The 27176-nt window shown below is 44.7% G+C and overlaps 1 protein-coding gene across 3 annotated transcripts in view; it reads left to right on the forward strand.

Annotated features, from left to right (window-relative positions):
- The window catches only part of Ppp2r3a (protein phosphatase 2 regulatory subunit B''alpha), an 88375-nt gene that overhangs the window by 54732 nt on the left and 6467 nt on the right, over nt 1-27176 (forward strand). For all 3 annotated transcript variants that reach the window (XM_070005468.1, XM_070005467.1, XM_070005469.1), the window contains 8 exons: nt 3424-3498; nt 8610-8696; nt 12891-13047; nt 15745-15793; nt 16580-16669; nt 19543-19718; nt 20213-20331; nt 21770-21876. In XM_070005468.1, coding sequence (XP_069861569.1) covers nt 3424-3498; nt 8610-8696; nt 12891-13047; nt 15745-15793; nt 16580-16669; nt 19543-19718; nt 20213-20331; nt 21770-21876 — 860 coding nt within the window. The remainder of the gene's footprint in view (nt 1-3423; nt 3499-8609; nt 8697-12890; nt 13048-15744; nt 15794-16579; nt 16670-19542; nt 19719-20212; nt 20332-21769; nt 21877-27176) is intronic.

The raw sequence follows: 27176 nt of genomic DNA on the forward strand, positions 1-27176 counted from the left end.
TTGGAAAACACTGACTTACAGTTAAGAAAAGCAAAAAAAAAAAAAGGCTGTGGAATAACCAGGCCTAATGTCATGAACTCCAGAGTCTTCACTCGGACATTCCCAACTATTTGATGTCAGCATCCTTCCAAAAAATTTGGGTTTTTATAATTTTCAACCCAAGACTTATTTAAAATATAAAAATAGGATAGGAAGAAAGGACCACTAAATATAAAATCAAAACTGAGAGCCAGGTGCCGGTGGCTCACGCCTGTCATCCTAGCTACTCAGAAGGCTGAGATCTGAGGATCGAAGTAAAGGCAGCCTGAGCAGGAAAGTCTATGAGACTCTTATGTCCAATAAATCACTCAGAAAACCAGAAGTGGCGCTATGGCTCAAGTGGTAGAGCGCTCACCTTGAGCTGAAGACCTCAGGGACAGCACGCAGGCCCAGAGTTCAAGCCCCACAACCAACAACAACAACAAAAACACATACACACACACACACTGAGAGCTACAAAGACTCTAAAAGTAGTTCCCAGAGTCTAAAAGTAGTCAGGAGAGTTAAGAAAAACTACTTAAGAGAAGAACATAAAACCTGTGAAAACACTCCAGTCTGGGAATAAGGACAATAGTCCTTGTTCCCTTTAGCAGATTTTAGCAAGATCAGTGATTTATATTATTGGCATAGATTACTTTTACTCATCCAGAAAACTCATGTAGAGTACCTTTTACTGATGGAACCAGATGAATGAAACAGCAGTATTTTTTCTGTTTATGAAATTTTAAACTCTTATTCATAGATAGATAGATAGATAGATAGATAGATAGGTTTTTTTTAATTTTTTTTTGCCAGTCCTGGGGCTTAACCTCAGGGCCTAGGCACTGTTCCTGAGCCTCTTCTGCGCACTCTACCACTTGAGCTACAGTACCATTTCTGGCTTTTTCTGTATATGTGGTACTGAGGAATCAAACCCAGTGTTTCATGCATGCTAGGCAAACACTCTACCACTAAGCCACATTCCCAGTCCTGATATATTTTTATATCAGAAAAGATAAGTCTTGAGCTGGTACCTGTGGCTCATGCCTGCAATCCTAGCTACTCAGGAATCTAAGATCTGAGGATTGCAGTTCAAAGCCAACCTGGGCAGAAAAGTCCAAGACAGTCATATCTCTAATTTTCCACCAAAAAATCCAGACATGGAGCTGTGGCTCAAGTGGTTAGAGCATTAGCCTTGAGCAAAAAAGCTCAGAGACAGTGCCCAGGCCTTGAGTCCAAACCCCAGTACATGTAGCGATATAAATAAATCATTGAACGGGGAGAAGAGAAACAACTTCTATGCAGAAAAATTCCAAAGAATTCAGTATAGTCCACCATTTAAGGGAGGAACGTAACTCTCCATTCCTGAGGGATATACTGTGTGTGGCAATCCCAGGGACAGCTTGGGAGAGTTGGATGTACAGTAGAGAACCCAGCAAACAGCTTCAGCTTGGTGATCAAGGCCACTGTCAGCAGTCATAAATCATGTTGATAGTGTGTCCCCTTGACAGGATATGATGAAAATGGCCCATCACCCCTGCAATCTTCTCCTACAACCCATTAAACCCCAACTCATCATGAGAAAAGCATCAAATTCCATTCCAGAAACAACCTATATAGACCCAACATGTCTAGGTCATCAGAAACAAGGAAAGTCCGAGAAACTGCCCCAGCCAAAGGAAGCTCAGGAGAAAAGACAACTAAAGCATAATGGGAATTCCTAGAACAGGAAACAGATACTAGGTAATGTGATGTATGGGTTTATTAGGTTTATTAGTGGGAATATGTGCCATTCTAAGGTAAGAGTTTAATAATAGAGGAAATTTTGGTGTGGGATATTTGGGAACTCTGTATTGTATTTCTCAAATTTTCTGTAAATCTAAAACGTGATAATAAACTGGAAAGTCCACAAGAATCAATGATAAAACTGACTTGGACAATGAAAGAGTTCAGTAAAATAAATTGAAACTTCTTTGTAACTAGTTAATAGCGGATGGATGGATGGATAGATAGATAGATAGATAGATAGATAGATAGATAGATAGATAGATCTGAGGATCGCAGTTCAAAGCCAGCCCTGGCAGGAAAATCCCTGAGACTCTTACTTCCAATAAACCATTCAGAAAACTGGAAGTGGTGCTGTGGCTCAAGGGGTAGAACGCTTACCTTGAGCTGAAGAGCTGAGGGACAGCAGCTCCCAGGCCCAGAGTTAAAGCCCCACAACCAACCAACCAAAAAAAAAAAAAATCTCAGGGACAGTGCCCAGGCCCAGGGTTCAAACCCCAGGACTGGCAAAAAAAAAAAAAAAAAAAAGGGGGGGTGGGGTGGGGTGAGAGGTAGGGCTGAGAATGTGGCTTAGTGGTAGAGGCTTGCCTAGCATGCATGAAGCCCTGGGTTCGATTCCTCAGTATTACATAAACAGAAAAAGCCAGAGGTGGTGCTGTGGCTCAAGTGGTAGAGCACTGGCCTTGAGCACAAAGAGGCTCAGGGACAGTGCCCAAGCCCTGAGTTCAAGCCCCAGGACTGGCAAAAAAAAAAAACAACAAACATAATAAAAAAGGAGGGAATGAAAGGAATGAAATTAGCAGTGAAAATTAATAGATATTCTACTCAATCCAAATTTGGATTTACCTTCCCACCTGAGATATTAACCAAATAAGAAATGGAAGTGATTTTCAGGAGACTGGACATGGGCAACAGAAAAGAGGCAGAAAACAGGGTGACCTTGATGACAGAGAGCTTGTAGTCCAGATAGGGTCCAAACCAAGGAATGGGAGGTTGTGGGCTTGCTGAATTCAGGACACAGTTGGAAGTCCTGGGGAAACAAAGGCAGGTAGAACTCTCAGGACAAAGTACCAAAGAGGAGAGAACCGCCAAGGGGGACAAGCCCCCAAAGAACCCCAGAAGCTTCTCCATGAGTATTTAGCAGAATACTGAAAAGCAAGTATATGTGAGGAAAGTAACAAGAAGAAAACCAGGCTGGGATACCCTCAGATTACATGGGGGGTTACTTTGGCTGGAACAGTCCTAGAGTCTTGTTTCAGAAGTGGGGGATTGCCAGGCACCAATGACTCACACCTGTCATCCTAGCTAACCAGAAGGCTGAGATCTCAGGATCATAGTTCAAAGCCAGCCTGGCAGGAAACTACTCAAAAAAGCCAAAAGTGTTGCTGTGGTTCAAGTAGTAGAGCACTCACTTTGAGCAAAAGAATGTCCTATGCAACAGAAGCAGGAAACTACAGTTAATAATCAGGAGGAAAAATAAAACTGATGTAAAACTAATATCAATGTTAGAATTAGCTGTTAAGTACCTTAAAGCAGATGTCTTTAGTAAATTGCCTGTCTTCAGAATGTTAAGGAGTAGACGGAAGATAGATTTTAAGCAGACTGTTGGATCTTTTTCAGGATGTGGTGGATACACACCCTGGCCTTACGTTCCTAAAAGATGCTCCAGAATTCCACTCCCGATACATCACCACGGTAGGCTGAATCTGACTGGGTCTTTGTTTTGTTTTTGTCAGTCATGGGACTTGAACTCTGGGCCCAGGCACTGTCTCAGCTCTTCAGCTCAAGACTACGCCACTTCCAGCTTTTTCTGCTTATGCGGTGCTCAGGAATCGAGCCCAGGGCCTCATACATGTGAGGCAAGCACTCTACCACTGAGCCACCTTCCCAGCCCAGAACTTTATTCTTTGTCCTTAAATTGGCTCTCTTTCTTTGTCTGTATAAAACTTGGAAGATTTTTCATCTGAGCCAGATGTTGTAGTGACAAGACTCTCTCAGAAGTTATTGATGCTCATTAACCACACACTGTACTAACCTGATCTCTACCACAATCAACCTCCAAACAATTATCAAGTCAAGTAAGGTCCTTTTCTTACCTGCCAAGACTTTCTGCCCTCCTATTCCTGCAGCCTTGCCTGCCTTGTAACTTCACCTTCCGATTCCTTCCTGTTTCTCGCTATAGCTAAGCACCAAACTCCAGGCACTGTGTTCTTCCTCTATGAACAGCCTACTCTGTAGATTTCTATCCTCACTAATGCAGAAACCTGTTCAGATATTCCCCAGTTGCTCTGCCTTCGTCCACAATGCTCTGCTTCCCTACATCACATGCACCAGCTTTCTGTGCGTCTTTCAAATAAGCGATGAGATTTAAAATAATTCATGACACCGGTGCTGGGTGGAAATATTTCTCCACTCAGCTTGCTCAGGTGGAGTCCTAGTGATATATTCAGAATCTGCATTGAATTGAGCCGAATCCATCCTTTTAGGCTGACATGGGGGATGTCAGTCACCGAGAACCTGGAACTGATGTTTTTACTAAGATGACTAAGATGTTTGTTGGACATTTCTCATCACTTAGAAATCCAAATTCTACAGAAGGCCATGAATACATTTCAGAGCCACATTAACCGAAGAGTGTATTCATAATCCATGGACAACCGCTGCTTGCCAAGTGGAGCTCAGGCTTCTGCATGAGAATGTCTCTGCAATTTCAGCCTGCATCTCATCTGCTTTCTTTTTTTTTTTTTTTCCAGTCCTAGGGCTTGAACTCGGGGCCTGGGCTCTATCCTTGAGCTTCTTTTGCTCAAGGACAGCACTCTACCACTTGAGCCGCAGCACCACTTAGAGCCTTTTTTATTTACATTGGCACTGAGGAATTGAACCCACGGCATCATGCGTGCTAGGCAAGCACTCTAGCACTAAGCCACATTCCCAGCCATCACAACAAGCCACCAAGCAGAGCTACCAAGCATTTCCATGCCTGGTGGCCTCTATTCACTGATTATGAGTGTGTTTCCATTCCAATAGATAGATAAGAAAGGCAGCTGACTTACCATTCAATGTGTCTGTGGAGTTGACAGGACACCCCCAGTAAAGATTTTTAGTTTCATTCCTCCCACTAGTAGTAACTAATTATTCTGTGTTTTGTTTTGTTTTGTCAGTTGTGGGACTTGAATTCAGGGCCTGGGCGCTGTCCCTCAGCTCCTTTTGCTCAAGGTCTAGCACTCTCCCACTTAAGCCACAGCACCACTTCCAGCTTTTTCTGGTGGTTCGTTGGAATAAGAGTCTCATAGCCAGGGGCACTGGTGGCTCAAGCCTGTCATCCCAGCTACTCAGGAGGCTGAAATCTGAGGATCACGATTCAAAGCCAGACTAGGCAGGAAAGTCTGTGAGACTCTTATCTCCAATAAACCACCAGAAAACTGGAAGTGGCGCCATAACTCTTGTGGTAGAGTGTTCACCTTGAGCTGAAGAGCTGAGGACAGCGCCCAGGCCCAGAGTTCAAGCCCCATGACCCACACACACACACACACAAAGTGATTTTTTTTTTTTTTTGTCAGTCCTGAGGCCTGAACTCTGGGACTGGAAACTGTCCCTCAGCTCTTCAGCTCAAGGCGAGCACTGTACCATGTGAGCCACAGCTCCACTAATGGGTTATTTTTGGTTATGCGGTGCTGAGGTATTGAACCCAGAGCCTCATGCATACAAGACAAGCACTCTACCACTGAGCCACCTTCCCAGCCCGTGAGCGATTTTTATTAATCTAAAAGTGGTAGTTGGGTGCCAGTGGCTCACATCTGTAATCCTAGCTACTAAGGATGCTAAAAGTCAGGATCGTGGTTCAAAGCCAGCCCAAATAGGAGTCTATGAGGCTCTTATCTCCAATTAACCATCAGAAAACTATAACTGGCTTTGTGATTCTAAGTGGTAGAGCACTAGCCTTGAGCATAAAAGTTCAGGGACAGTGCCTAGGCCCTCAGTTCAAGCCCACAACCTACCAAAAAAAAAAAAAAAAAGTTGACCTGAAATTGGAAATGCAGCAGAACAAATGTAGAGCTAGCAGTGCATGCTTTGACCACCAGGTGGCAGCCATGCCTTGGTCTTGTAAACGCTGACTCAGTATTAAGGAAGCCCAATGGTGCTGATGAAGTGGGTTTACTGAGGAAGATGGTTAGGCTAAAGGAAAATGGAATGCCTTGTATGGTATTTAAGAAGCAGGTTAGAAGGGACAGGGGCTGGTAGCTCATGCCTGTAATCCTAGCTACTCAGGAGGCTGAGATCTGAATATGGCTGTTATTTTTTTTTTTTTTTTTTGCCAGTGGGGACTGGCGACTTTTATCTGCAATTAACCACCACAGAACCAGAAGCAGCACTGTGGATCAAAGAGGTAGAATGCTAGCCTTGAGCAAAAAGCTCAGGGACAGCACCCAAGCCCTGAGTTCAAGCCCTACACCAACAAAACAAACAAAATCAGGTTAGGAGAAGCTAAAGTGATTCCTAACAAACCTCTTACAAATTTTCAAATTCTGTCCAAAAGAATGAAAAAGGATGGTATGTGGAGAGTCATGTGTTTACTTTTTATATTATAATGCCTTTTCCCTCAGAGCAATTCACAACATTTGAATACTTATTGGCTATGAAAATAAAATAAAGGCTGGTGCTTGTTGTTCACGCCTGTCATCCTAGCTACTAAGGAGGCTGAGATCTGAGGATCACGGTTCAAAGCCAGCCCCGGCAGGAAGGGCCATGAGACTTTTTTTTTTTTGGTCGGTTGTATGGCTTGAACTCTGGGCCTGGGCGCTGTCCCTCAGCTCTTCAGCTCAAGGCTAGCTCTCTACCACTTGAACACAGCACCACTTCCGGCTTTTTCCGCTTACATGGTGCTGAGGAATCGAACCCAGGGCCTTGTGCATGCAAGGCAAGCACTCTACCACTGAGCCACCTTCCCAGCCCCAAGGGCCATGAGACTTTTATCTCCAGTAAACCACCAGAAAACCAGAAGTGGTGCTGTGAGTCAAAGAGCTGAAGAGCTGAGGGAACAGCGCCCAGGCCCAGAGTTCAAGCCCCACAACCAACAAAAAAGAAAAGAAAAAGGTTTTAAAAGGAAAAAGAAATATAAATGAGCCAAAGTGAATATAAAGTTTAGTAGTGGTAAGGGCAACAGAACACTTCTAAAAACAATATAAAATATTTGATATATAAATACAAATCTTACATAGGAAACAGTTTAAATACTCAAAAATCAAGAAATAAGGGCAAAAACTAACGTTGTTTAACAAGAAAATTTTGGTATATGGATTGAAATTGTCTGAGAGGTAACATGTAATTATGACAAATGAGATCTTAATGTTTATTTTCATATATGGTTTCTAGGCTAACTTTTTTTCTTTTTTTTCTTTTCTTTTTTTTTTCTTTTTGTTAGTCATGGGGCTCGAACTTGTCCCTGTGCTCTTCAGCTCAAGGTGAGCACTCTATCACTTGAGCCACACACTTCTTCTGGTTTTCTGGTGGTTCATTAGAGTTAAGAGTCTCAGGGCTGGGAAGGTGGCTCAGTGGTAGAGGGTTTACCTTGCATGCCTGAGGTCCTGGGTTCGATTCCTCAGCACCACATAAGCAGAAAAAAAAGCCGGAAGTGGCGCTGTGGCTCAAGTGGTAGAGCACTCGCCTTGAGCTGAAGAGCTGAGGGACAGCACCCAGGCCCAGAGTTCAGGCCCCACGACCAGATTCTCCGCCCCCCCCCCCAAAAAAAAAGTCATGGACTTTCCTGCCCAGGCTGGTTTTGAACTGTGATCCTCCTGAGTAGCCAGGGTGACAGGTGTGAGCCACCAGTGCCCAGCTTAAAACTTTTTTTAATGAACTGCCAAGAATATCACGTTGAGTAAAAGACATTATTTCTTTTCTTTAGAACCAGTAATAAAAGTGCTTGCATAGCAAGCATGGGGCCCTAGGTTCAAACCCCACTCTGGCAATGGAGTGGGAGAGCCTAGAATCACATAAAAATGAACTGGGCTCAGTGGTTCAAGCCTCTAATACTAGCTATTTGGGGAGTCGAGATTATCTCTCCAATTAACTACTCAAAAAACAGAAGTGGTGCTGTGGTTCAAGTAGTCAAATGCTAGCCTTTAGTTTTTTTGCTAAGCTCAGAGACAGTGCTTAGGCCCTGAGTTCAAGCCCCAAGACCAGCACCGCCCCTCCCCCCTCCCCCCAAAAAAAGAACAGTTTTTGTTTTATTTTCTCTAAGAAGTACACTTGACATGAAAAAGCCAATACTTAAACTGGCTCCAAATGTTATTTGTTGTATAGCCTCAGATGAAATAACAGAGATCTGGGCTGGGAAGGTGGCTCAGTGGTAGAGTGCTTGCCTTGCATGCCTGAGGCCCTAGGTTTAATTCCTCAGCACCACATAAGCAGAAAAAGCCAGAAGTGGCACTGAGGCTCAAGTGGGTAGAGCGCTAGCCTTGAGCTGAAGAGTTGAGGGACAGCGTCCAGGCCCAGAGTTTCAGTCCCACAACCAACAAAAAATTAAAAATAATAATAACAGGGGCTAGGGAGGTGACTCAATGGTAGAGTGCTTGCTTGCATGTATGAAGCCCTGAGTTCAATTCCTCAGCACCACACAAGCAGTAAAACCTGGAAGTGGTGCTGTGGCTCAAGTGGTAGAGTCCTTGCCTTGAACTGAAGAGCTGAGGGACAGCTCCCAGGCCCAGAGTTCAGGCCCCATGACCGACAAATAAATAAATAAATAAAATAAAACAACAGAGATCCTTCATGATTTTAATTAGTTTTTTTTTTCCCTTTGGAACCAGGTTATTCAAAGAATATTCTATACCGTCAACAGATCTTGGAGTGGAAGAATCACTTCAACAGAGCTAAGAAAAAGCAACTTTTTGCAGGTATGCCACTTCCATAAAGATACACTGATCAACGTCAATAAGCTTTGTGTAACCCATAGTCAGGGGCTCACTGTGTGCAAAGTACTGTCATTACTTTCAGCAATGAAACGCCAGAGTGAAGGCAGGGCCAAGCAAACAGAAGAACAGGATTCCCACCTTGAGGCACGCACTGGAAGCCATGCACAAGCCTTCAGCCAGCCATACCTTCCTCAGTGAATCCCACAGACATGCAGGAACAGGCGCAAAGGCTCACCCAAGGACTGAGGATCCTGTTCTTGGGGCACACCCAGAATTCAGCCAAGATATAAAACATTAGTAGAAAAGGGATCCCAGACTGAAGCAGCAGCATAGGCAAAAGCCAGGATCCTGGAAGTGTCCTTCTCAGGAGAACTGCCAGGCAGTGTCATGGGGGGGTGGGGGGGGGTCGGGTCCTGGGAGAGGGAGAAAACGAAAGGGTGGGCTGGGCCTTGCCAAAGAAATGGAAGAATAGGGCTGGGAAGGTGGCTCAGTGGTAGAGTGCTTGCCTTGCATGCATGAGGCCCTGGGTTCGATTCCTCAGCACCACATAAGCAGAAAAGGCCAGAAGTGGGGCTGTGACTCAAGTGGTAGAACGCTGGCCTTGAACTGAAGAGTTGAGGGACAGTGCCCAGGCCCAGAGTTCAAGCCCCCACGGACAAAAAAAAAAAGAAAAGAAATGGGAGAATAGGGACATTTGTTCTTTCAGCAGTGGCTAACCAGGTGCTCCTGGATAAAGGGAGTAAAAACAAAAAAAAGAGAGAAAAGAAGGAAGGAGAAAGAAAATGACAAAGGAAAGGAGGGATGGAGTAAAGAAGTAAGGGATTGGAGGTATGGCTCAGTTGGTAGAACACTAGCCCATGAGGGAGTGTCAGGTACAGAATTTGAGTCCGGGTCTCAGTCCTAAAAAAACAGGCCAGCCACTGGTGGCTCACACCTGTCATCCTAGCTACACAGGAGGCTGAGATCTGAGGATCGTGGTTCAAAGCCAGCCGGGCAGGAACATCTGTGAGACTATCTCCAATCAACCACTAGAAAACCAGAAGTGGCGCTGTGGCTCAAGTGGTTGAGTACTTGCTAGCCCTGAGCTGAAGAGCTGAGGGACAGCACCCAGACCCAGAGTTCAAGCCCCACAACTGACAAAAAAAAGGAGGGAGGGAAGAAAGAAGGAAATGTTTTATTCAGTTATGTTATTTATTTTCTCAAATGAGAAAGTATTGACCACCAGTGGGAGCCTTTTATCATAGTAGTCTTGATTCCTGGTTGTTTAAGCTTCTATAAACCTAAACAAAATGCATTTTTTTCACAATTTATTTCAGATGAATCAAACTAAATGAAGCTTAGGCTAGTGATATAACCTTATTACTCTTTATTTTTCCTGTCTTCATCTGAAACAGACAAAGTAATGAAGACTTGGAAAATTTAGAAGTCCATAATGGATATACATCTTATATTGTAAAATGAACAGTCATTGTTACAACTTCTGTTGAATTGTGGAACACCAGGTGCCTGCCTGGGTTCCCAGTAGGTTTTATGGAATAGGTTAAGATGGTCATAATTCCAAAACATCACAAGAATGATTATTACATTTTATAATTCCTCACATTTCTGGAACACATCACTTGAAGTTTTTGAACCATTATTATATTACAACATTTCTGACTGCTGATAAAATTAAGAGACTCAAATATAACTGAATAGCATATAAGAACACTCAGCTAGAAGATGGCTAAATGAAAGCAAAGCTCAAGTGTTCTGGTCTAGAGCATGATTAATTTCTCCCTCTCCTTATTCATCCTCTTAGTCATCAACAAACACTCGGGAAGCAATAAAACATTCCAGTAATAAGCAGAAGTCACCACTTACCTCTTTACCCTGATGTGTTTCACTCCCTTTTCCAGAGGGACCCATATTATCTGTAGTTTTATCCCCTTATAAGTGTCTGCATGGTGTATATGCTTTTGATTTATATAACTACTATTTTTGAGAGTTTTCAAAATACACAGTGTCGCCGGGTGTCAGTGGCTCATGCCTGTAATCATAGCTACTCAGGAGGCTGAGATCTGAGGATTGTGGTGGTTCAATAAACCACTAGAAAACCGGAAGTGGCGCTGTGGCTCAAGCAGTAGAGTGCTGGCCTTGAGCTGAAGAGCTGAGGGACAGCACCCAAGCCCAGAGTTCAAGACCCACGACCGACAAAAAAAAAAAAAATACCCAGTGTCCTACTGACTATTGTATTTACTTGTTTCTTTCACTTAATGGTGTCTTACGGTTCATTTCCATTCATATCTATTTCCTTCTAAATATTGCATGATTGATTGTGTGGGTTGAACTGTAAGTAATTACACATGCATCTAGTGATATTCGGGTCATTGTCATATTTTCTGTTTTACCATGATCCAGTAAACATCCTCTTGTGTGGTAACTTCCTCTCCTGTGGGCATTTGAGTAAGCATTCCTCTAGAATAGAGGGCAAACCCTGGATCTGATGATAATGTCGCAATTGTAATTCAGTAGATCCTGCCAAGTTACCCTTTCAAAAGTCTAATGCATTCACAGTAACGGGAGATAATGCCAGGCCCTGGTGGGGCCTCTTGTAATCCCAGCTACTCAGGAAGCTGAGATCTGAGATTGTGGTGGTTCAAAGCCAGCCCAGGCAGAAAAGTGTGTGAGATTTTTATGTTCATTTAACACCAAAAAAGCCAGATGTGGAACTGTGGGTTGAGTGGTAGAGCATTAACCTTGAGCAAACAAACAAACAAAACCTCAGGAACAGCCCCTAGGACCTGAATTCAAGCTCCAGAACCAATACACACACAAAAAAATTTTTTTAGAAGGGAAACTTCAGTTTTCTTTCATTGTATTTATTGATACATCTGATCTCATTTCTTCCCTCTCTTTTTTAATTCTACTTCTGAAATTTCCTTAATATTTCTTTGGTCCTCAGCCTTTCACTTCTGAAAAAATGTCATCTGTTTATGCACTTGGATGATAATTTAGATAACTAAGCAACCGCCGACTAAAAAATTCATTGGTTCTGGTATTTCTCTAGGGAAAATGAGTCAGGGGTTCCCAGATTTACATTCTTCCCAGGGCTCTGTCCTAACACTGCCTTCTACGCCCGGCCACCTTGTGGTACCACACTTGTATAGTCCTTATGGTAAATTTGTTTTCATTATAAAACTTAAGCAGTATCTATGTGGATACCCACTTTTTTTTTTTTTTTTTTTTTTTTTTTTTGTCAGTTGTGAGCACTGTACCTCAGCTTCTGTGCTTAAGAGAAGTGCTCTACCACTTTGAGCCACAGCTCTACTTCGTGTTTTCTGGTGGTTAATTGCAGATAAGAGTCTTAACAAACTTTCCTGTCCTGGCTGGCCTCAAACTGCAATCCTCAGATCTCAGCTTCCTTAGTACCCAGGATCATAGGTGTAAGCGACCAGCCTTCTTTATTTTGCCAGTCCTGTAGCTTGAACTCAGGGCCTGGGCACTGTCCCTGAGCTTCTTTTCCTCAAGGCTAGCACTCTACCACTTGAGCCACAGGGCCGCTTCTGGCTTTTTCTGCTTATGTGGTACTGAGGAATCGAACCCAGGGCTTCATGCATGCTAGGCAAGCACTCTACCACTAAGCCACATTCCCAGCCACCACCACCCCCTTCTTAATACTGCTCTTGTACCTGAAAAGTGAAGAAGAGGGTTAGGTTATGACTGTGTCCCTAATCCTGTCATCTCATGATGTGCATGCAGTCTAGGGACCTCTGACAGAGTCCTTCCCTTCTCTTGCTTTTATGTCCTCCATAGCAGCTTTCCTCAAACATGGCATAGATTTCAGTAATGCTATCCTTAACAAGCATTACTGAGCGTTCCAAACTCAATTTTCATTGAACATCTGCTGGTCTCCACAATGGCTAAAGCTGGGTTTTCATAACTTTTTAAGAATCCTTGCTGGGCACCGGTGGCTCATACCTATAATCCTATCTATCAGCAGGCTGAGATCTGGGGATCGCAGTTCAAAGCCAGCCCAGGCAGGAAAGTCTATGAGACTCCAACGAACCACTAGAAAACCAGAATTGGCACTGTGGTGCAAGTGGTACTTGAACTGAAGAGGTATGGGACAGCGTCTAGCCCCAGAGTTCAAGCCCCACGACTGACCAAAGAATCCTTTCATTCATATAATTTCAGACTCTGGCCCTTTTGGAGGAAGAGGAAGACATAAACCAAATCACAGACTACTTCTCCTATGAGCATTTCTATGTTATTTATTGTAAGTTCTGGGAACTAGACAGCGATCACGACCTGTATATCAGCCAGACTGACCTATCTCGATACAATGACCAGGGTGAGTGATGCTTCATCATTTAAGGAGTTATGTAATTTATTCACTCGTTAGAATAATCCCATTTATTAAATTTATTAAATTCTGAATCTAAGATTGGTAGAGGACTAAGAATTTTTAAATGGGAATGAGCAAAAGAAGCTTTTTTTAGGGGCTGGGAAGGTGGCTCAGTGGTAAGAGTGCTTGCCTTGCATGCCTGAGGCCCTGGGTTCGATTCCCCAGCACCACATATGCAAAAAGAAAAAAGCCGGAAGTGGCGCTGTAGCTCAAGTGGTAGAGCGCTAGCCTTGAGCTGAAGAGCTGAGGGACAGTGCCCAGGCCCAGAGTTCAGGCCCCACAACTGGACCCAAAAAAAATAAAAAGCTTTTTTAATATAGAGAACCAAAGAAGAGGTAAGTAAGGAGTCAGTTTCAATAAGGCAGAAGTCTTTGTGATGTTTTCCTGATGATAAATAAAACCCACATGTGCAAATCTGTTTGAAATAGAATACGTAGGCTAGGAAGGTGGCTCACTGGTAGAGTGCTAGCCTTGCATGCATGAGGTCCTGGGTTCGATTCCTCAGTACCACAGAAGCAGAAAAGACCAGAAGTTGCGCTATGGCTCAAGTGGTAGAGTGCTAGTCTTGAGCTGAAGAGATGAGGGACAGACCCTAGGCCAGAGTTCAGGCTCCATGACCTACCAAAAAAAAAAAAAAAGAATATGTATATTCTTTTAACCTATCATTTAATGTTTGTATAAAAAGCCAAGAATAAAAATTACCTTTATACCTTGCCAGATTTTAGGTGTTTTATGTATGTGTGTGTTAGTCAGTCCTGGGGCTTGAACTCAGGACCTAGATGCTGTCTTTGACCTATTTTTGCTCAAGGATAGCACTCTACCACTTAAGCCACAGCTCCACTTCTGGCTTTTTGCTGGTTAATTGGGTGTAAGAGTCTCACAGAATTTTTTTGCCAGGGCTGGCTTTGAACCATCATCTTTAGATCTAAGCTTCCTAAGTAGCTAGGATCCGAGTTTTGTGTTTTGTTTTTTTTTGTTGGTCATGGGGCCTAAACTCTGGGCCTGGGTGCTGTTCCTCAGCTCAAGCCACAACAGCACCACTTCCAGCTTTTTCTACTTATGTGTGCTGAGGAATCGAACCCAGAGCCTCATGCTGCAAAGCAAGCATTCTACTATTGAGCCACCTTCCCAGCCTCCTCTCAGTATTTTTAAAATCAAACTTTGTTTTTTTAAAAATGTAGCAGAGTACAAATGTGAAATAAATGCACTGAATATCTTATTTAGTGTGTCTGTGACATGAAAGCTCATGCAAATGACATTTTTTTAGAATATTACATATTTAAGAACCAGAGTTCTTAGGCTGAGTATGATGGTATGTGCATATAATCCCATCTAGGGGAGGCTAAGCAGGACGATTGGTGGAACCAAATAGTTTGAGGCCAAGCCTGGTCAACTCAAAGCAAGAAAAAAGAGCCAAGCCAGGTGCTGGTGGCTCACGCCTGTCATCCTAGCTACTCAGGAGGCTGAGACCTGAGGATCATGGTTCAAAGCCAGCCTGGGCAGGAAAGTCCATGAGACTCCTATCTCTGAATAACCACAGAAGCCACAAGTGGAACAGTGACTGAAGTTCAGTACTAGCCTTGAGCAGAAAAGCTTAGGGACAGCACCCAGAACCTGAGTTTAAGTCTCAGGATAGCACAAAAAAAAAAAAAGAGGGCTGGGAAGGTGGCTCAGTGGTAGAGCGCTTGCCTTGCATGCTCGAGGCCCTGGGTTCGATTCCTCAGCACCACATAAGCAAAAAGAAAAAAGCCGGAAGTGGCGCTGTGGCTCCAGTGGTAGAGTGCTAGCCTTGAGCTGAAGAGCTGAGGGACAGCGCCCAGACCCAGAGTTCAGGCCCCACGACCGGACCAAAAAAAAAAAAAAGAAAAGTTAATGAATATATAAACGGACAGGGGGCATGACTCAAGTACTAGAGCACTTGCCTAACCAATGTAAACCTCTTGAGTTCAAATCCCCAGTGCCGCAGAAGGAAAGAAGGAGGAGTTATGGTACTAATGTACAGTGATAAACATAGTAGTACTGTTGCCTCGCTTCTTCAATTAATCATAATCTTGTCATTAGGATTGCATAAAGATTAATAAGGATTAATGTATTTAATACAAACTCAGTATATATTTTTGTCTTTGTTGTTAGGATTAACTTAGAGCTTAACTATGTAATTCATCTCAGTTGTTAGGCACAGTAATTTGCATGTTCTTTTTTAAAATTACTGATATAAAGCTACTTCATTCTTCTAAAACACAAGGAAGAATTCAACTGCCATGTACTGGTAGCTCACAGCAGTAATCCTAGCTACTCAGAAGTCTGAGATCTAAGGATTGTGGTTCGAAGCCAGCCTGGGCAGGAAACTCTATGAGACGCTTATCTCTAATACACTACTCAAAAAAGCCAGAAGTGGTGCTGTGGCTCAAGTAGTAGAGCATTCACCTTGAGCAAAAGAAGCTCAGGGACAGCACCCAGGCCCAGAATTCCAGCCCCAGGACTGGCAAAAACAAAAAAACAAAAACAAAAAAACAACTACTGATACCCTCATCATGAAAGATTATTATGGCTTGGCTTTAGGAAATGAAAACACATTTTCCAGAAGTACTGACTTACAGAGTGTATGTCTAAGTAACTTTGCAATTTCTTATTTACATTTAGCTTCATCAAACAGAATTATTGAAAGGATATTCTCTGGGGCAGTAACAAGGTAAGAAAAGTAAAGTGTAATATCATAGCATTCTCATTTTAACAAGGCTTCTTGCATAATTTGGTGGCATTAATGAATAAAGTATATCTATGGCTTGATGTTTTACATATTTGTTGTTGTTGTTGTTTGGCCAATCCTGAGGCTTTAACAGGGCCTGAGAGCTGTTCCTGAGCCTTTGTGCTCAAGGCTAACACTCTAGGACCTGAGACACAACGTAACTTCTGGCTTTTTTGAATAGTTTATTGGAGCTAACAGTCTCATGGAGACTTTTCTGATCACTTCAAACCTCATTCCTCAGATCTCAGCCTCCCAAGTAGCTGGGATTACAGGTGTGAGTCAATGGTGCCCAGCTAGAAATTCTTTAATATTAGTATTAGTTTTATAGCTAAATACACATAATAGAACTCGATCCTACTACTGATCATTTGCATTCAATTCAGAAACCCGAGCTTTCATGTTTTAACATTGTAAGCCTTTAAGAACAAAATAGGGGGCTGGGAAGGTGGCTCAGTGTTAGAGTGCTTGCCTTGCATGCATGAGGCCCTGGGTTCGATTCCTCAGTACCACATAAGCAGAAAAAGCCAGAAGTGGCGCTGTGCCTTAAGTAGTAGAGTGCTGGCCTTGAGCTTAAGAGCTGAGAGACAGCACCCAGACCCAAAGTTCAAGCCCCACGACTGACCAAAAAAAACAAAAATAGGATTGCACTTGTTGAAATATCCAGCTAAGAGTGGTGTTATTTCATTTCTTAGCCACTCAGGCAAATTTATAACCATGTGTTTTCTCCAGAGGAAAAACAGTACAGAAAGAGGGAAGAATGAGCTACGCAGATTTTGTCTGGTTTTTGATCTCTGAGGAAGACAAACGGAACCCCACCAGGTAGGACTTGGAAGCTTTCCGATACACGTGCACAAAGCACGCGATGCATACCTAGTGAAACGGATGCATGCTCAGGATACTGAGATGGGTGAGACCTAGTTTCAGTCACTTAAAGCTCAGTCTAGAACATTCCCACAGAATCCAAGGTCATCACATGCCAAGAAAGGCTGTTCACCACAGAACCAAAGTTTACCCAGTGTGAGCTGGCCTACAGGGTATAAGCGGGACTAGCAATCATTTATACATTGTGTAGCAAGAGATACTCCTGAGTTTTACTTCTTTTATTGAGGGTTCAGTAGAAAATTGGTGAAGGAAAGCCAAGCAAATTGTGGATGACAATAACATAAGACCTATCCTTATTCTCCTCTTTGGTGTGAGGAAACATCAGTTGTTTGAAGATTGACGTATCTCTTCCTCCACACTATGGTATTATTTGTGTACACCCAATAAACTAGGTTACCCTTCTTTTCGCCTTTGCTTGTGTAAGAGTGTCCTGTACACACTCACCACTGGTGTGTAGCACCAAAGGAAGCAGGGGAGGCTGGGAATGTGGCTCAGTGAAAGAATGCTTGCCTAGCATGCACAAAGTCCTGGGTTCAATTCCTCAGCACCACATACACAGGAAAAGCTGGAAGTGGTTCTGTGGCTCAAGTGGTAGAGTGCTAGGCTTGAGCAAAAAGCAGCTCAGGGACAGCGCTGAGTTCAAGCCCCAGGACTGGCAAAAAACAAAACAAAACAAAAACAAAGGAAGCAGCAGAGGCAGTCCTCGATGCCGTCTGGCATATCTCACTCAGCTCTGTATTGTGGTTCCAAAAGTTACCTTAATGTTCTGTATACTGTTTATAAACCATTGAGATAGAAATAAAATGAGCCTTTTTTTTTTTCAGTTGTGGGGCCTGAACTCTGGGCCTGGGCGCTGTCCCCCAGCTCTTCAGCTGTAGACCAGCACTCTATCACCTGAGCCTCAGCCCCACTTCCGGCTTTTTCTGGTAATGTGGTGCTGAGGAATCGAACCGAGGGCCTCATGCATGCAAGGCAAGCACTCCACCACTGAGCCACCTTCCCAGCCCCAGATGAACCATTTTTAAGCCAGCCTGTTAACATTTTAAAATAACTTTGCCATTCCAAATGTGGTTGGCAGAATCCACTTCTCAGCAGTTCATGGAACCTTCTCCAAAATAGATCACATTTTAAGCCATAAAGCAATTCTTAACAAAGATAAGAAAACTGAAAATAGTTTCTTCTGTCTCAACAGATCTTCTTAATGAAATAAAATTAGACACCATTACCAAAAGAACTGTAGAAACTATACAAACATATGGAGATAGAGCAATACAATTTGAAATGAGGGGGACATGACAGATTTAAGGAAGGAACTTGTAAAAAATCTTAGAAGCAAATGAAAATGTATCAGAAAGTATAAGATTCAGCAAAAGCATTTATTAGATGGAAGCTCAGAGCTGAGTGCTAATTTTAAAACTATCAAAGAAATCTCAAATAACATAATGCATCTCAGGCTCCTGGACTACAAAACATGCCCAGAATTAGTAGATGTACAGGAATAATAAAGATTAGAGCCAAAATTAATTAAATGGAGACTGTAAAAATAATAAAAATGGGCTGGGAGTGTGGCTTAGTGGTTGAGTGCTTGCCTAGCGTGTATGAAACCCTCAGTACCACATACACAGAAAAAACTGGAAGTAGTGCTGTGGCTCAAGTGGTAGAGTGCTAGCCTTGAGCACAGAAAGGCTCAGGGACAGTGCCCAGGCCCTGAGTTCAAGTCTCAGGACCAGCAACAACAAAAAAAGAGTAATAAAAAGATGGGCTGGGAAGGTGGCTCAGTGGTAGAGTGCTTGCCTTGCATCCATGAGGCCCTGGGTTAGATTCCTCAGCACCACATAAGCAGAAAAAGCCAGAAGTGGCACTGTGGCTCAAGTGGTAGAGCGCTAGCCTTGAGTTCAAGAGCTGAGGGACAGCGCCCAGGCCCAGAGTTCAAGCCCCACAACTGACCCAAAAAAAGAATCAAAGAAACAGAGTTGGTTCTTGGAAAAGAGCTAGCTGACAGACTCGTGCCTATGTCATGGCTACTGAGTCTGAGATGCATATTCTCATTTAAGGTCAGCAAAGGCAGAAGAGTCTGTGAGATTATCTGCAAAAAAAAAAAAAAAGCCAGGTGCTAGTGGCTCACATCGTTACTCCTAACCACTAAACAGGCTGCAATCTGAGGGTTGTGGCTGGAAGCCAGCCAGGACAGGAAATTCTGTGAAACTATCTCTAATAAACAAGTGGAAGTAGAGATGTGGCTCAAGTGGTAAAGCACCAGCCTTGAGCAAAAGAGCTCAGGGACAGTGCCCAGGCTGAGATCAAAACCCAGGGCAACACCAAAAAGAAAAAAGAAAAGCAAGCAAGCAAGCACAGTTGCTAGAAGACCTGATGGGTTCAGTGTGGACAAGATGGCTGGCAGCGTGAGAGTGGATTTACCTGACTTATGAAATGGTAACCCCTCCCTATACCACCTTAATAGTAACCATAAAATTGCCTTTAAAACAAAACAAAAAGCTGAAAACTCTCCTTGAGCAGTTTCTGTTAGGAAGTTGGAAAGGGAATGCAAATGAAGTGGTTGGAAGTGGAAAAGCTGAAACCTCCTCTTTCAAAGAGCACCAGATAAAGCAGAGCTGTGTGCTGAACAGGGTACAAAGCAGCCACCGGGCGTGGAAAGCTGCAGGTTCTGGGAATGGGAAAATGGGAAAGAGGGTCGGTCGGCCAGCTCTTTTCTCAAGCATCTGTCTACAGAGGACAGATGTGGACAGAGGCTGCTGTGGGATGCAAGCAGCACAGGCCCACAACTCACAAGCACCACCCTTGTCTCCTAGCATCGAGTACTGGTTCCGGTGCATGGACCTGGATGGGGACGGCATCCTCTCCATGTACGAGCTGGAGTACTTCTACGAGGAGCAGTGCGAGCGCATGGAAGCCATGGGCATTGAACCCTTGCCGTTCCATGACCTGCTGTGCCAGATGCTTGACCTGGTGAAGCCAGCCAGAGATGGTGAGACCCAGTGAACCGCACTTGGCAGAGGTGGGGCCCACACACCCTACGTTGTCCTAACTTAACCTTCCAGTGTCTTCGGTACAGGCTTCCCCAACTGTAGAAATGAGAACATGTCTCCTAGACAGCAGAGATGGCAGATCCACTGTTAAGGAAATAGGAGCTTCCCTCCTTCCCCCCCTCCCCCCGCCCCCCGTAGCTTGTGGGGCTTGAACTTGGAGCCTGGGCGCTGTCCCTGAGCCTCTGTGCTCAAGGCTAGAGATCTGCCACTTGAGCCACAGCACCACTTCTGGCCTTTTCTGTGTAAATGTATCGAGGAATCGAACCCAGGGCTTCATGCATGCTAGGCAAGCACTCTACTACTGAGCCACCTTCCCAGCCCCCCAACTTATGATTTTTACATGTGAGTTTTGTAATAAAGATACACATGCCCTTTTCAGCATAGGTGGTGCATCAGTTGGTGAAACTTACCAGGTGCGTTTGTGTTTGCATAGGCAGAATTACTCTGCGGGATCTGAAGAGGTGCAGGATGGCTCACATCTTCTATGATACTTTCTTTAACCTGGAGAAGTACCTGGACCATGAGCAGAGAGATCCCTTCGCAGTGCAGAAGGTACCAGTATGAGATGAGCTTTTGGGGTGCTTCAGGAGCAGGGCCAAGGCTACAGATGAGAATCACATCTGTATGGAAGAGTCTCCACATTTAAAGAGCTAACGTTTCCAATAGTTCCTCACTTAATGAGAAGATTAGAAAGCTTGAGGCCCAGATTCAGTCTCCAGCATCAGAGAAAAGTGGGGAAGAATGGGGCAGGAGAGAGAACACCCAGAACACCTCTGTGCCCACAGCCTGTCTTCCAGTGTAATGATCTGCATGTGCCTGAGTACTTTCCACTGAGCCAACTCTCAAATGCCAGTGAGAAACTAGTTGCAGAAAGTTAGTGTTGAAAACTTCATCCTAACTTTTAAAAATACATCAGTGGGCATGTCTTTGTTGGAACCCTGTTGGGCTTGGCGTAATGGGACAGCGTGTCTTGGAGATGTCATAGTGAGTAACTTCTCTTCAGGGGGGAGATGCAGACACACTTCAGAGAACTACACGCATCTACCCATGCTGGGGCTCCTGTGTCCTAAATGCTGCCCCATCTCATGGCATCTTCCCATGTACAAGACCCTGCTGCACCTGCCATTAACTCTGGGCACACCAAACACAGAATATCACCACTTGCTGCAGCTTTCCTGTGTAAGATACAAACACTCCACAGCTAAGGAGGGCTGTGCCCATCACTTAACCACAGGGAGCTTTCAGCACTTTTCCTCTTAACACCTGCTGCATATCTGCTGGGCCTCGGTCACTGACAGTAACCCTCAGAGAACAGCTGTGACCCGAAGGCTCCCAAGGGCCCTTTTATACCAGAAAGAAAAAGGAATTCCCAATCTCAAGCTTAAGGTGCATTTTAGAAATATTAATGGAAGCCGGGTGCCGGTGGCTCATGCCTGTCATTCTAGCTACTCAGGAGGCTGAGATCTGAGCATCACTGTTCAAAGCCAGCCCCAGCAGGAGAGTCTGGGAGACTCTTATCTACAATGAACCACCAGACAACAAGAATTGGCGCTGTGGTTCAAGTGGTAGAGCACTCGCCTTGAGCTGAAGAGCTCAGGGACAGTGCCGAGGCCCCAAGTTCAAGCCCCATGACCGACCAAAAAAAAAGAAGACAAACTAATGGATTGAATGTAAAAAGTAATATTCTTTCTTTTTTTTCTTTTTTTTTTTTTTTGGTCAGTCGTGGGGCTTGAAAAGTAATACAGTCTATGGTCAGTATTTAGGTTTTAAATTCTTCCAGGCCTGGGGCATTACTAACTCCTTTTCAGTTTGGAACCACATTTTTAAATTTTTCCCTGGAACACAGAATCCAAGACACTGCTATATGTAGAAAAGAAAGTTTGCCTTTTATTCCCTTCTTTTTTTTTCTTTTTGTTGGTCATTGGGCCTGAACTCTGGGCCTGGGCACTGTCCCTGAGCCTGTCTCATGCCAGGTTTTTTCTTCTTTCAGGATGTTGACAACGATGGGCCAGAGCCCTCCGACTGGGACAGGTTTGCTGCGGAGGAATACGAGGCTCTGGTGGCTGAAGAGGCCGCCCAGGCACAACTCCAGGAAGGGTGAGTAGGCCGCCCTGGTTCAGCGGAACCTTGCACAGCTCTGTCCACGGTAGGAATTCAAACTGCCTCAAAGTCCCTGTGTATGTATCAGACTGGAAGAGCAAAAGAATATGAGCGATGGAGCTAGGTCACTGATTACTTCTAGCTGTCTTCCTTTCCTGAGTTCCTGCTTACTTTCTCATGTGCAATTTCCTTTAAAAAGCTGTGCCTTTCTTTCACAGAATCTAAGGTGAAGGGGCATCCACACCCTCCTGTATTGATATTTGTGAGCCCATAGTTTAAGGAGCTGGCTTTATCTTCCTGCCTTCTGTTCCAACTGTCTGCTCCTTTAAGTAATGAAGATGATAGGCCCGGTGCTGGTGGTTCACACTTGTCATCCTAGCTACTCAGGAGGCTGAGAATCTCAGGCACAAAAGTCCCATGAGAGGGCTGGGAAGGTGGCTCAGTGGTAGAGCGCTTGCCTTGCATGCATGAGGCCCTGGGTTCGATTCCTCAGCACCACATAAGCAAAAAGAAAAAAACTGGAAGTGGCACTGTGGCTCAAGTGGTAGAGCGCCTTGAGCTGAAGAGCTGAGGGACAGTGCTCAGGCCCAGAGTTCAGGCCCCACAACCGGACCCAAAAAAAAAAAAAAAGTCCCATGAGACTCTTTACCTCCAGTTAACCCTCAGAAAACCTTAGTGGCCTTGTGGCTCCAAGTGATGGAGTGCTAGCTTTGAACAAAAGAGCTCAAGCCTGTCATCCTAGCTACTCAGGAAGCTGAGATCTTAGGATCACAGTTCAAAGCCAGCCCCAGCAGAAAAGTCCCCATTAGACTCTTAGCTCCCCTCGAAAGCCGGAAGTGGTGCTGTGGCTCAAGTGGTAAAGCACTGGCCTGGAGTACAGAGAGGCTCAAGAAAAGCATCTAGGCCCTGAGTTCAAGCCCACAACCAACTAAAAATAAAGCAAAAAAGGTCTGGGAGCATGGCTCAAGTTGTAGAGTGTCTGTCTACCTAGCAAGCACTCGAGGCCCTAGGAAGGAAAGAAGAAAGGGAGTAGAGTAAGAATTTCACTCCTTGGAACATAATTAGCAATTTAATAACTTGGTTTTTTCCCACCATTTTCTAGTGACTTTTAGCAAGTCCTCTTATCTCCCTTTACCCTGTGTCTGAGGCTTTGCGCTCATATACTGAATATAATGTGACAGAATTTTCACATAAACTTGCCAGGTGCCTTTGGCTCACGCCTGTCATCTTAGCTACTCAACAGGCTGAGATCTGAGGATCGTGGTTCAAAGCCAGCCCAGGCAGGAAAGTCCCTGAGACTTATCTTCAATTAACCACCAGAAAACCGAAGTAGCATTTTGGCTCAAGTGGTAGAGTGCTGGACTTGAGCTGAAGAGCTGAGGGACAGTGCCCAGGCCCAGAGTTCAAGACCCACAACTAACCAAAAAACATATAAATATTAAGCCAGGCAACAGTGGCTCACGCCTGTCATCCTAGCTACTCAGGAGGCTGAGATCTGAGGATCACGGTTCAAAGCCAGCCCGGACAGAAAACTTCATGAGACTCTTTATCTCCAATTATCGCTGTGACTCAGGCGATAGAGCACTCTCACCTTGAGCTGAAGAGCACGGGGACAGCGCCAAAAAGTAGTTTTCCTTCCCCAGAAGCATCTCTGTGGACATTTGTAAAATGTAGACTTGTGCATATTTATTTCCCAAATAGATATGACTCATCGCTCAGTACCTTGTTTCTGCCAAACTTAGTAATATACTAGTAGGAGACTCCTCCATAATGTTATCTAGTGATTCTTCCTTATTCTGCTGTAGAGCTGAGCCATTATGTGGCTTGACATACCTCTAACAGTTCCCTATTGGAGATCATAGTGTTGTAGTTATTACTCCTTTGTACATCATTATTTCTATGTGTAAGATAAATTCCTCGACCTGACTTTAGTAAGTAAGTATGGATGAAAACGACCCCAAAAACTGGCAGTGACTTCACTCAGAGCTGGGGAACTGCTGTGGGTTTGTATTCTTTTCTGTAATTTATAAGGTTTGTGTAATGAGCATGTATTAATAGGAAAATTATTTTTTCCTATTATCTGCTTACATAATACAGAGAAGTTAGAAATAAAAACCTTCACCTAAAAACCCACCACCCAGAAAGTTTTGCTTTATTACTTAGGAATAATATCCTAGACATTTCGATGCAAATACATAATCGGGCTTTACACCCTTTCTCCAAAATAACCTCTTCTATTATAACCTGCTTCAAAGGAAGGAGAAATTAGCATGTCTAAACAGAAATACGTTGGAATAAAAAACGAGAGCAAGTGGTAGCTGGTAAAGAGAAAGAATTAACTGGCTCAAATGAACATCTTTCTCAAGTTGTGGCTACAGCAGAAGGCACCAATATTTGGAAGAGAGGACACAGGCAGAGTAGGTAGGGGTGAAGGGTCAGGAGAGGAGATGCAGACACCAGCTAGAGTGAAACTCAACCGGTGCACCTGAGACGCTCATCTCCTCTCCTCTCCTCTCCTGTGCTGTGCTGGGAGGCACAGCCTCCCCAGAACACGGGAGCGAAAGCTTAACCCAGCCTCAGCTTGCACAGCCAGTGCTAGGATAGCAGAAAGGCTAGGCACTAGATCCCAAGGGTGCCCCACCTGGGACTTCAGGAAGAAGTGCGAGCAAGTCCGACATCGCCACACCCATAGTAGAGGGGAAGGAAGAACGTTGGTATCATTGAAAGTGCAGAGGCTCGGGAGCCAGACAGATCTGGCCCACTCGCCAGCTGGGCAGGTTATCCGACTCCTGGGGCTCGGGTTCAGAAGATACAGGCGGTTGTGAGAACCTGAAATAATATATAGAAACACCTGGCTCCCAGTAACAGCACCTGTTACCTCTGCCTGACTGGAAAGAGACCCAGTCTATAAGGCCTCTTCATCATCCAGTAGCTCCTGGGCTCAGGTGAAGGAGGCCCGAGGTCTTCATAGGTACAAGGCTGCAACAAAGCAGACCAGCCAGTATGGAGACCACAGCACACAGACCACAGCCAGAAAAACATTAAGTCTCAAGGCAATAGATCATGAGCCACTAATAGAGGGTAGGTAGGCTTAGGAAGGTGCCAAAGGGAATTTCATGATACCAACCTCAGTGAACAAATGCTCCAGAAGGAAAAGCAGGCGCATTGGTTCTGAGCAGCACACACATGCTAGGGAAGCCATAGAAAGGGGAATGTGGCCTGAATGTGGTGAGCCATGGCAGGAAATGCAGCAAAGAAGCCAGGTAGGGTCTGGGGATGCCGATTCAGCAGGAAAGTGACATCATCTCAACATTATTCTGCTCAGTTGGAGAGATGGATAAGTAGGAAGACCAGGAAGCCTTTACTGACCTCTCAATAAAAGATGGTGGTGCTTAAGGATAATAAGATTAAAAAAAAAAAAAAAAGCACCAGTGGTAGGTGAGTAGCAAGGAATTGGGAAACTTGGGCGACATACTACATGAGACGGGGTATTTGGGGCAATCAGATCCCAAGACCACCATCCATCCATCCTGGTGTGGCAAAGCACCCTGACTGTGGTAAGCCAGGCCAGGAAGTGAACTGTTAAACCAAGAACTAACTCCCGGCCACAGGGGAACAGCTGCTTCCTCCACCTGAGTAGACAAGCGTGGAGGATCCCGTTTCCTACTGGGAGTAGCAAGTGTGTCTGCTGTTTCTCCCTACATTTGTCCTGTTACACTGAGAAATAAGTCCTTCCTAAAGTGCAAGGGATGACAGTGAACTTTTTTGTGTGCCGGTCCTGGAGCAGAAGCCCAGGACCTGCACTGTCCCTGCACTTTTTTTGCTCAAGGCTAGCATACTCTACCACTTGAGCCACAGCTCTTCTGGCTTTCTTTCTGGTAATAGAGATGAGCCACTGGGACTTTTTTGCCTGGGCTGGCTTCAACCTCGGATCTCAGCCTCCTGAGTAGTGTCCTACTGTGTCTTCCATTCTGACAAAAAAATAACCCCGGTTCTGGCAAATGATTGCTAGAGTAAACTTCTGAGAATATTTCCCAAAAGGAAGGCTCTGTAACCTGCCCTTCCCAACTATTAGAACTAAGTTGCTGTTCTAGTGCCTCTTTTTGCAAATACACGTCCATTAGGCCTCAGGAATGTGGGGGAAGTAGTAGAAATAAGAATGGAATGGGCGGGGCTGGGAAGATGGCTCAGTGGTAGAGTGCTTGCCTTGCATGCCTGAGGCCCTGGGTTCGATTCCTCAGCACCACATAAGCAAAAAGAAAAAAAAAAAGCTGGAGGTGGTGCTGTGGCTCAAGTGGTAGAGCGCTAGCCTTGAGCTGAAGAGCTGTGGGACAGCGCCCAGGCCCAGAGGTCAGGCCCCACGACTGGACCCCCCCCCCGCCCCCCCAAAAAAAATAGAACGGATGGGTGTGTGTGCGTGTGCATGTGTGCGCGTGAAACTTGAACTCAGGGCCTAGATGCTGCCCCTGAGCATCTTTGTGTTCAAGGCTAGTGCTCTACCACTTAAGACACAGCACCACTTCCAGTTCATTGGAGATAAAGAGGCTCATGGAGACATTTCTCCCCGGGCTGGCTTTGAACCACATTCCTCAGATCTCAGCATCCTGAGTAGCTAGGATTACACGTGTGAGCCACTAGCACCCTCCTGGGATGGGCTGTTTTTGAGAAATAATCAAGCTATAAATAATTTTTGATAAGGTCATTCGAAGTGACCCTGTGGCTCAAGTGTTAGAGCACTCACCTTGAGCTGAAGAGCTGAGGGACAGCGCCCAAACCCAAAGTTCAAAGCCCCACGACCAACCAAAAAATAGATAAAGAAAGGGATAAGTTTACCGTGCGCTGGTACATGTAAGGCCTGGGGCTCAGCTCCTATCACTGGTCCTCCCTCACTCCTTCCTCCCACCCCATGGAAAAAAAGTTCCAAACTTGGAAGAGATGCCACCTATTAGTTGTACCTACCTTAGAATGGTTGGCATCAGTTGACCTTGGTGACTTTTTGGTGGGCTCCTGTCCAGAAATCTATGTTCAAATGTAGGTTCCTGCAGAGGGGAGCAAGGCAGACAGGGAGTGGTGGCCTTGCGTGTAAGAGGCCTGGGGTTCAGTCCTCAGCACCACCTGCAAAACAAACTGGTAAACAAGGTAAGCCAATGGTATCAAGAGTAAACGACTAAACATTACTTAGTAAATGTTCATGTGTACCTTTCTGGGCTTCATGCAGCCTCAGAATATGTACCATCCACTCACATCTGTGCCTAAAGCCACGTGTAAGGGAGGCTGGTAACTTACACGGGGGGGGG

The sequence above is a fragment of the Dipodomys merriami genome, unplaced genomic scaffold (assembly GCF_024711535.1).
Source record: "Dipodomys merriami isolate MVZ:Mamm:240054 unplaced genomic scaffold, mDipMer1.0.p SCAF_68, whole genome shotgun sequence".
Lineage (NCBI taxonomy): Eukaryota > Metazoa > Chordata > Mammalia > Rodentia > Heteromyidae > Dipodomys > Dipodomys merriami.